The 11,238-nt window shown below is 43.3% G+C and overlaps 1 protein-coding gene across 4 annotated transcripts in view; it reads left to right on the top strand.

Moving 5' to 3' along the window:
* The first annotated feature begins 2,161 nt into the window (after positions 1-2,161).
* LOC139374685 (zinc finger protein 638-like) overlaps positions 2,162-11,238 on the top strand; it is a 41,485-nt gene continuing 32,408 nt past the window's right edge. For 2 of the 4 annotated variants that reach the window (XR_011627721.1, XM_071115744.1), the window contains exon 1: positions 2,697-3,004. Coding sequence is in view for 2 of the 4 variants with exons in the window: in XM_071115744.1 (XP_070971845.1) it covers positions 2,913-3,004 (92 nt within the window). In the remaining 2 variants the exon portion in view is untranslated. Of the gene's footprint in view, positions 3,005-11,238 lie in introns of all 4 variants that reach the window. The other 2 variants (XM_071115746.1, XR_011627722.1) reach the window with 2 other exon arrangements.

The following is an 11,238-nucleotide window of genomic DNA, read 5'->3' as shown; positions in this document are numbered from 1 at the left end:
GTTGTTTAAGTAAATCAGAGCTTTCCTTGTGATATTTGTGCTTCTCTCTCCTGCAGAAGGCTGAGTCCAACCTGATGGAAGAAAAAATGCATGAGTGATTTTTGCCTAAGCCACTTGTCCTGTGTTCTTCTTAACAAGACACGTGTTATTTAAATACACACCTGTGGGCGTTCATGTATTGAGCACCATTGAATGATTAGTTGACAGCAGGTCATTTTATTTGACTGGAAATCCTATCAAAACATATAATGAACAAAACACAGATGAACCAAAAGGCATAAGATGCACGCACCAACACACACACATGCACCAACACACACAAACACACACACACAGAGATGCAATTTCAACTTACTCAGTGATTTGCATTTCGCGGCCTGAGCAGAAATGGAAGCATCATCAGTCATATCACTCAGCACCTGTCTGTCCCAGCCACAGGTTAACCCAGCCACCTGCAAGGGCAGACTCTTTCACCTTACATAATCAAAACATATGGACTTCAGACATACACAGTACTAGTCTGTTTGGATTCTGGATCGCTCTGTGATTGCATAGCGAATACAGTGTAGGTTTGTACTTATAGGTCAACCATATGTGATATATTCAATAAAAATACATACATTCTACATTTAAACACACATCATTTCTGAAACAAGTGAAATATTTTTATGTCATGTATTTACCATTAAGAAAAACCTGTTTAAAGATAATAGTACAGTGTTAATACTATGTAGCATATATAGAAAGTGTTAGTACTATGTAGCCTATATAGAAAGTGTTCATACTATGTAGCCTATATAGAAAGTGTTAATGCTATGTAGCCTATATAGAAAGTGTTCATACTATGTAGCCTATATAGAAAGTGTTAGTACTATGTAGCCTATATAGAAAGTGTTAGTACTATGTAGCCTATATAGAAAGTGTTAGTACTATGTAGCATATATAGAAAGTGTTAATACTATGTAGCCTATATAGAAAGTGTTAATACTATGTAGCCTATATAGAAAGTGTTAGTACTATGTAGCCTATATAGAAAGTGTTAGTACTATGTAGCCTATATAGAAAGTGTTAGTACTATGTAGCCTATATAGAAAGTGTTAGTACTATGTAGCCTATATAGAAAGTGTTAATGCTATGTAGCCTATATAGAAAGTGTTCATACTATGTAGCCTATATAGAAAGTGTTAATGCTATGTAGCCTATATAGAAAGTGTTCATACTATGTAGCCTATATAGAAAGTGTTAGTACTATGTAGCCTATATAGAAAGTGTTAATACTATGTAGCCTATATAGAAAGTGTTAGTACTATGTAGCCTATATAGAAAGTGTTAGTACTATGTAGCCTATATAGAAAGTGTTAGTACTATGTAGCCTATATAGAAAGTGTTAGTACTATGTAGCCTATATAGAAAGTGTTAGTACTATGTAGCCTATATAGAAAGTGTTAATGTGTGTTGGTAATAGCTTCTACACAGTGAGTGAGGGGAAGACCTTAGCTAGGACATCCATCTCCCTTTCACCCCCTCCCTGTCTCTCAACCCAACACTGTGACAGCTGACTACCCTGAAGAAGCCCCCCGTAGCCCCACCTTTCTTCCTCCACATGCCCCTTCCTCCCAATGCCCCGCATCCCACCATCCCACCCCCAGACCAAGGAAGTGCATCAGGGCATTCCTCCCCTGACTGGTATGAGGCCCCCTCTTCCTCCATGCTCTGTCAGCCTGGCCCTGACTGATGCACTTGTACCTCTTACTCAGCTGTCTGGCTGGAAGACGATACTTCACTTTCACATGGTTAAGGTCCCCTAGCCCTCTGCTTGACCTGGAATCCCCTCAACATATCCACATTGGCTGCCCCTTTGTAGCCACCAGTCCAGCAGCGTTTTGTCACATGAGGACATAAAGTGATGGCTATGTGTCTGTGATTATAGAATGAGGATGCAGTAGAGGGTCTGGATTGGTCTGGGCAGGTTCCCTGTACTAAGCTTACACACGGGGTCAGCATTGGGTCTTTATTAGGTTCCATCGAGCTCTGTATCGTATGTATGGTTGTGTCAACAGAGCTACGTAAAACAGCTGGGGGCTGAGAGTGTGAACAGGAGGGAGGGAGGGAGGGAGGGAGGGTGGAGGGAGGGAGGGAGGGAGGGACTGGAGAGAGAAACAGAGTGGAGACAGTTGTGGGTGAGGAAACATGGGGCAGAAAGAAGGACTGACAGAAGATGAGCAAACAGAGTGACATAGTGAGGAATGAGAGAGAGGGGGAGAAAGAGGGAGAGGGAGTGAATGAGTGCCAGTGAGAGAGGGACATTAACAAAGAGAGCGAGAGAGCTCAAGCAAGGAAGCGGGACGAACAGCGAACCATGGTCACTTCATCATGAACTGCTTTGGTTGCACATGGATTTTTCTCAACGGAAATGTTGCAGACGGAAATCTCTGTTCTCCAACCATGAACTAACGTTGTTTGTTCTCATTTTACCTCTTTTGTTCTAAATGTCCTCAGAGGCTGGACAATTCAACTACAACAAGATGAACATGTGTTCCCGAATATTCTAATTCTGTCTGAAGACTCTGAAGACTCAAGATTCTGAAGACTCAAGATTCTGAAGACTCAAGATTCTGAAGACTCAGGATTCTGAAGACTCAAGATTCTGAAGACTCAAGATTCTGAAGACAGCTATACGGATTACTGTTACTTTGATCTGCCTGGGTCTACAGCTGTCCTGGATCGGCCTGTAGTCATTATAGACCCGTGTTAACTGGACCTGTCCTGGATCGGCCTGTAGTCAATGTAGACCAGTGTTAACTGGACCTGTCCTGGATCGGCCTGTAGTCATTATAGACAAGTATTAACTGCAGCTTTTCACTGGGATCTGGACCCATTGGTCTGTGAGTCCCAGCCAGTCCGGCCAGGAGATGCAGAAGAACAATAAGAAGAACCTGGTCCAGAACATGGGCCAGCAGCAGAGAGCTCTAGCTTGCACAGCCTTGACAAAACCAGGCAACAAGTGAGTCAGGTCAGGGTTCAGGGGTCAGAGGGTATAGTACAGGGGGTGAAGGGTAAGGGGACTCAGGGTCAAATGGGTGAAGTGCATTGTAAAGGGATCTGGGGGGGATGCTGTTTTGGTGCGCTCTGTAAATAATGCAGGCATCCGTTTGCTTTAGGTGTGTGTACACGTGTTTGTTGTGGGATGGCATTTGCGCTGAATACCAGCACAGCTTTTTAGATGGTCTTCTATCGTGTTTGTTTGTGGTCTAGAATGAAACACTACCAGTACTACTCTACCTTTATTGTTACCTTTACTACCAATCACAACTGGTACTTGATTAATTTCTGATCCTTGAAAGAATTAAGTTTGCACAGTCGCTAATTCAGCTACAAAATAATTGAGTACAGTGACTTGGCTGACAGCGCCGGGTCGGCGTACTGTGACTCAGCTAGTAATTCTATACTCAATGACTGTGGTAGTGCAACGCTTTAACTCAACTACTAGAGTAATACTTTGTGGAATTCCTGCTGAATCTTCTATGAAAGTGATCAGGTCAAATGTAGCCCAAACCTTTTGCCATAAAGTGGTGTAAAGTGTTGACGGGGTGGTTTATTACCAACTTTTTAAGTCATTTTTTAATGTACTGCTTTTCTTTTATGTAAGTCTTTTCTTGTTTCTGTTTAGAAATGACAAATACTGTATATATATATATATATAACATTTAGCATGGCCATGGCTGTCGTAATTGTAATACAAACATTGGGCTGTTTTGAACAGTTGTAGGGTGGTATGTCGTGAACTAGATGTTTTTATTTACTGCAGACAGCTGCGAGCCGAGGAGCAGTCCCCATAGGCTCCAACTTGTCATCGCCCTTTTATTGTCAGTCCGACAGACAGTAAGTTCCTAATGTTGCCCCATCCAACGGCTTAAGTCAGTAAATGCTTAGTGCACAGTCAGAGGCGCATCACATAACAGTAAATGAGACCACTGACAGCCAACCCAGTCAGTCGGTGATGAAGGACAGGGGGGGTAAATAAGTAAACAGAAAAACAGTTTAAGTACCGTGACCACATTTAATAAAATATCCAGATGTGGGACAACAGGAGGATTTTGCAGGACATTCACAGTTTTGGCCACGTATGATATTTTCTTTTTTGACTATTCAGCTAACCGTCCTAAAGTCTCATAAGACATATGGTGGTGTGTTTGGTGTGACAGTAACGTTGTACTATGGTTGTGTTATGTAGAATGCTAACTGATCATTATGTGATCTTCCAAGACATTGATTCAGCTTTGATCTAACTTGACTAAATGAGCACCATTGTGAGAAGTGGCTGAGCGACACTCCGGTGTACTCAGGCAGCACTACAGCCCTGGTGTACTCAGGCAGCACTACAGCCCTGCACCGAATTAGCTAATTGAAGCAAAGCTACTCTTTTGCCTCGTGCAAAATGTAGTGATGCAGAAACAAGAAACCACATGTGTTTTATGAAAATCTTGCAATATGCGGCCAAGGAAACAATTCTGGTTGGTCTCAGGGAATGTAAAACGGGATTGAGTGAAGTAGCAGTAAATATGAAAGCAACACAAATGTGAAATTACCTTATATCCTCTTGCAGTCTAATACAGCTATTTGCTTACTTTAGTATCTATTCATCGGTAGCACACTTTCTGTAAGTAGCATAACTGTCCTCTCCAAGTTTAGCTGGAATTTAGCCCAAAATAGTTTGAGAATTGGTTGATGATAGGTCTATGACATTGGCCCAACGTCTGGTCTTGCGCAGAATATCAGATCTCAACCATGACTGGAGAAGTGTTTTACGTCACCAGTACCACATCCTTATCATATACAGTGCATTCGGAAAGTATTCAGACCCCTTGAATTTTCTATATTTTATTATGTTACTATGTTATTCTAAAATGTATTAAATTGCTCCCCATTCAACCTGACAGAGCTTAAGAGGGTCTGCCGAGAAGAATCGGAGAAACTCCCGAAATATAGGTGTGGCAAGCTTGTAGCGTCATACCCAAGGATGGGGAGTGTCGCTGCACAGCTATTTTCAAGTCTCTCCAAAGCTGTTCGATTGGGTTCATGTCCGGGCTGGGCCACTCAAGGATATTCAGAGACTTCTCTCAAAGCCACTCTTGCGCTGTCTTGGCTGTGTGCTTAGGGCCGTTGTCCTGTTGGAAGGTGAACCTTTGCCCCAGTCAGGTTCTGACAAAGTACAGATCTCTCTGTACTTTGCTCCGTTCATCTTTCCCTTGATCCTGAGTAGTGTCCCATTTCCTGCCATTAAAAAACATCCCCACAGCATGATGCTGCCCACACTACGCTTCACCATAGAAGGGTGCCAGGTTTCCTCCAGATGTGACGCTTGGCATTCAGGCCAAATAGTTACATCTTGGTTTCATCAGACCAGATAATCTTGTTTCTCATGGTCTGAGAGTCCTTTACCTGCCTTTTGGCAAACTCCAAGCGGGCTGTCATGTGCCTTTTACTGAGGAGTGGCTTCTATCTGGCCACTCTATCATAAACACCTGATTGGTAGAGTGCTGCAGAGATGGTTGTCCTTCTGGAAGGTTTTCCCATCTCCACAGAGGAACTCTGGAGCTCTGTCAGAGTGACCATCAGGTTATTGGTCACTTCCCTGACCAAGGCCTTTATCCCCCTATTGCTCAGTTTGGAAGGGTGGCCAGCTCTAGGAAGTCTTGGCGATTCCAAACTTCTTCCATTTAAGAATACAGGAGGCCACTGTGTTCTTGGGGACATTCAATGCTGCAGAAATGTTTTGGTACCCTTCCCCAGATCGGTGCTTCGACACAATCCTGTCTCGGATGTCTACGGACAATTCTTTTGACCTCATGGCTTAGTTTCTGCTCTTACATGGGACATTATAGAGACAGGTGTGAGCCTTTCCAAATCATGTCCAATCGAATGCATTTACCACAGATGGATTCCAATCAAGTTGTAGAAACATCTCAAGTATGATCAATGGATTCAGGATGCACTTGAGCTAATTTCGAGTCTAATAGCAAAGGGTCTGAATACTTATGTAAATAATGTTTTTCAGTTTTATGTATATATATATATATATATAGATATATAATGTCTAATACCTGTTTTCGCTTTTTCATTATGGGGTATTGTGTGTAGATTGATGAGGAAAGAGAATAATTTAACACATTTTAGAATCAGGCTGTAATGTAACAAAATTTGCAAAAGGGGAAGGGGTGTGAATATTTTCTGAATCTTTACATAAGCACAAAGTGACTGCAAGTGACTGACTGAAATTCTGGAGAAATCTATAAAAAAAAATCTAAATGAGTGACGTTTGAATTTGTTGATCAAATGCTGGACATGATTGCTTGGTTAGGGGACGTGGGACAAAATATGGGACTGTCCCGCACAACTAGGACAACCTGTGGTCACTCTATAGTGTCAAGTCTAATTGAGGACGGACCATTTACTATTGTGTTCAAGTCAAAAGTGTTTTACTTTATTTTTTACTATTTTCTACATTGTAGAATAATAATGAAGACATCAAAACTATGAAATAACATATATGTATAGTAGTCACTAAATACCATGTAAACATTAGCAGCATTAGCGAGGTATTAGGGATTGATTCTGGTGTAATAGTCTCTAAGGACCGCGAGCACAATACTGTAACTCAATAAGACAAAGACTCATGACATCCAATGTATCATCCCATCATCATGGGGTTGAACACTAACGAAGGTTTAAGCTTAAGTAAATCAGCTGTTTAATGTTCTTGGTCCTGTGGGAGGTGGGAGTTGAGTATGCTTAGTTGGAAACGTATGATGCTTTGTCTTGTTCTGGTAGACTCTCTGAGGGGGATATGGGGGGTTAAAGGTTTTACGACTGGCAGCCGCGAGTTTTGTGATTGGCAGCCGCGTTAGCTGCCTGAGTCACTCACAGACACTTGTCAGAGAGCAGTCTCACCTGTCGCATTCCTTTTTTAAAAACCCCTGTCTGGTCTTATTGCTTTGGCCTTGGATTTGTTTGCTACATAAGTACAATAACATATTCAAGTTTGTAGAGGCCTGTAAGAACAAAGTAGAGTTGATAGGGATTGTCCATGGCTGTGATAGTGACTGTTCTGGCTTGACACGGGTTGGCACTTGACACGTGTTTGCTCTTGACACAACTTGGTGCATGACACAAGTTGGAGCTTGCTGAGCGCTACAATCCACTGTTTTCCCTGCTAACACCCCCTGGGTTTCCACTGTTTTCCCTGCTAACACCCCCTGGGTTTCCACTGTTTTCCCTGCTAACACTGTTTTCCCTAATTACACTGTCTCACTTCCCTACTGTCTGTGGGTGACCCTTTAACCTTCACATTAACCTAGTTATAGGTCTGTTTCCCTCCTCTCTGTGGGTGACCCTTTAACCCTCTCATTAACCTAGTTCTAGGGCTGTTTCCCTCCTCTCTGTGTGTGACCCTTTAACCTTCACATTAACCTAGTTCTAGGACTGTTTCCCTCCTCTCTGTGGGTGACCCTTTAACCCTCACATTAACCTAGTTCTAGGTCTGTTTCCCTACTCTCTGTGGGTGACCCTTTAATTATCTCATTAACCTAGTTCTAGGACTGTTTCCCTCCTCTCTGTGTGTGACCCTTTAACCCTCACATTAACCTAGTTCTAGATCTGTTTCCCTCCTCTCTGTGGGTGACCCTTTAACCCTCACATTAACCTAGTTCTAGGTCTGTTTCCCTACTCTCTGTGTGTGACCCTTTAACCCTCACATTAACCTAGTTCTAGGTCTGTTTCCCTCCTCTCTGTGTGTGACCCTTTAACCCTCACATTAACCTAGTTCTAGATCTGTTTCCCTCCTCTCTGTGTGTGACCCTTTAACCCTCACATTAACCTAGTTCTAGGACTGTTTCCCTCCTCTCTGTGGGTGACCCTTTAACCCTCACATTAACCTAGTTATAGGTCTGTTTCCCTCCTCTCTGTGGGTGACCCTTTAATTATCTCATTAACCTAGTTCTAGGACTGTTTCCCTCCTCTCTGTGTGTGACCCTTTAACCCTCACATTAACCTAGTTCTAGGTCTGTTTCCCTCCTCTCTGTGGGTGACCCTTTAACCCTCACATTAACCTAGTTCTAGGTCTGTTTCCCTCCTCTCTGTGGGTGACCCTTTAACCCTCACATTAACCTAGTTCTAGGACTTGTAACAGTCTTTAAAACCTGCTTGATTAGAGGTTCAAACAGGGTATTAAATAAGACAAATGATCAGATCATGGCGTCTGGGTGTGATCTTCTCCTAATTTGGCCAATTGTCTATTTCACCGCAGTCAGAATGATCTCTCAGAATGATCTCTCAGAATGATCTCTCAGAAAGATTGTGAAAACACCACAGTAAGTATGTGCATAACCTATACCTCATCAAACTGTGTGGCATTCCACTGACACATCGTGCCACGAGTTGCCGAGGATCTAAAATAAACACTCTAAAAAGGTTGGCCATGTCAGAACTACGCAAGAGAAAACAATAAAATACATTTATACACATGCAATGTGACAGTCACAGGTGGCCACTGTGGGTCATGGGGGCCATATAAATGTACTTTAACTGTCCATGGTGCTAGAACCCGGCCTGCAGCTTTTCACAACGTTGGGCTTGTGAACTAAAGGTGTAAATCAAAGTGTTTATAACAGTGGCAACACTGTCTTTCAGGCTCGTGGTTTGACTGCTTTGTGAGTCAGGGAATCAATTAATAAATGCCCGACAAACACTCGTGCCCCACAAAACATCACAAGGCATTGCCCTTGTTAAAAGGTCAAGACTGGTGACTTTTCTGCCAGGACAAAAGTCACCAGATTAAGAGTGAAATATCCAGATAAACCTTAATTATGGGTGGCCACAGCTGGAATTGAATCCACGACCCATGGCGTTGCAAGTGCCATGCTCTACCGACTGAGCCACAACACCAAACATCTCTTCATTGTTATTACACGTGTGCTGTTGTGCTGCATCCATTGCCTTTGTGCGTAGTTTTACCTAACTGAGACTATTTCAGCCTTCAGTCACTTGAGGAGATTCATATCACACCTCACGATTACTGATCTCATCTGTTGGAAGCAGTTTGAAGGGTCAGTTTATGCCAAGGGGGATCTGAGTGGGGCACTCTAAGTCTGAGTAAGGGTTCTGGGGTCTGCCAAGTAACAGAGGCCGAGAGGACGTCCCTCCTCCCCTATTCCTCTCATTATTCACACAGCAAGACACACTGGACCCATGCTCTGTAGGACAGGGATGGGCAATTCCAGTCCTCGCGGGACAGAGTGGTGTTACACTTTTTCCCCATCCCTAGCAAACACAGCTGATTAAACTAAATGCATTCTAAACTGAAGATCATGATTAGTTGATTATTGAAGTCAGGCGTGTTAGCTGGGGCTGGGGCAAAAGTGTGACACCAATCAGGCCCCTGAAGACTGGAGTTGGCCATCCCTGCTCTAGGACATCGCTTTGAATGTGTCACGCTCAGAGGAAACACAAATATCTATGTGACTGAAATTAGATGTAACTGAATCTGAATACATCATAAGATGCTTGTCAATGAAACACAGTCTGCATGGCCTTTACGATGCCTACATCCGATGGGACGGCACGTAGGACGGTGTAACTAAATCACATTGTAGATACAGCAGAGAATAAAGTGTCAAAATATGTGATGGTCTATAACAGTGGTTCTTGACTCTAGTCCTCGAATACCCCCAATAGTAGATGTTTTTCTTGTTGTCCCGGACAAGCACACCTGATTCAACTTGTCAACTAATCATCAGGCCCTCAAGGAGTTGAATCAGGTATGTTTGTCCACAGCGACAACTAAAATGGGTGCTGTTGGGGTTACTCGAGGACCGGAGTTGGGAACCACTGGTCTATAATGTTGTCCCTTAGTAACGGCTTAGCCTATTTTGAGGTGCTTATTAAACACAAGTTACCTATATCCCATTGCCTGTAGGAACATAAAGTCATCAGGTTCTTCTGGGTTTATTTTTATTTGGTGGTGCGCCCCTCTGCACAGAAATGTCACGCCGTGTACCTGACTAGCACAAATTAGCGATGTGCTAGACGGACATGATGGCCACCGTTCATTACCAATGCTCTAGTAGATTGGTTAAAGGGGGAAGGCGATATCATAAATCATTGTATTTGTAAATCACTTGGAACTGGCCGCTGCCCAACAGGCACTACGTAACCTAGTTATTAGCATTGCATACCATCCATTTATAAAGCCTTAGCTCAGGCACATTTAGCTTAAGGGACACATTGTTTGGGCGTAACAGAATGTTTTTACACAACTGGGAAACTTTGTGTTTCTGTAGGTAGGTTCTGACTGTAGCAGTCTCAGCAGTGACCTCCTTCACCCTTGGGAGCGAGAGGAGTCTTAGGCTGCATCACGAATAGCACCCTATTCCTTAAATAGTGTACTACTTTTGTCCAGAACCCTGTGGTCATCCCTGTGGGCCCTGGTCAAAAGTAATGCACTGTGTGCAAAAGGCTGCCATTTGCGACGTTGCCTTAGAGTGATCGCCACTAGCCTATGTCCACCACTCTTGGGTCTAAAAATAAGAGGAGTCCTAAAAAAGATTTATGTCCTAAGCACTCGTGATGGACACTTGAGAGAGATGGTGTCAGAGAGAGAGGGAGAGTGTGAGCTAAATGAACTGCTAGTGAACGAGAGAGGGAGAGAGGAGAGAGAAAATATGGTTTAGTTGGTGGTTTGTTTTTTCGGTCTCCTCCTTACTACTGGATTTCTGCAGCCAAATTCATTACTTAACCCCCATGATCCATTTTAATTGCTACAGTGAGACATTCTCTCATTGAATCTCCATTCTGCATTTCTATTGCCCAGTGATTTGCATGGAGCTGTTGATGGCTCAGCCACTCTGGGATGTTTGAGGTCGGGGAACGGAACGGCTGGCGACGCTGTTAATTTACACCCCCGACTACTGCGTTCCGCTCAAAGTCATGAAGACTACACCTGTCATGCATTACTGCCACACTGCTGAGAGGGGTCGGGGTGGGGGACCAACAGGGCAGTTCAGGGGTGTTTCATCCGAACAGTTCAGGGGTGATTCGTCCAATCCAATCCCCTTGGGTGTAATAGATACGTTAGCGGTCCTCTAGGCAACAGTGTGGGCAGATTCAGTTCATCTACTGAGGAATATTCATAATGTGCAAACAAAGCTACATTTCCCTATTGATTGTGTTGTTCCTTGGTTT

The sequence above is a fragment of the Oncorhynchus clarkii genome, chromosome 19 (genome assembly GCF_045791955.1).
Source record: "Oncorhynchus clarkii lewisi isolate Uvic-CL-2024 chromosome 19, UVic_Ocla_1.0, whole genome shotgun sequence".
Lineage (NCBI taxonomy): Eukaryota > Metazoa > Chordata > Actinopteri > Salmoniformes > Salmonidae > Oncorhynchus > Oncorhynchus clarkii.
Note: the sequence above shows the minus strand (reverse complement) of the source record. Positions and strands in the feature narration are given on the sequence as shown.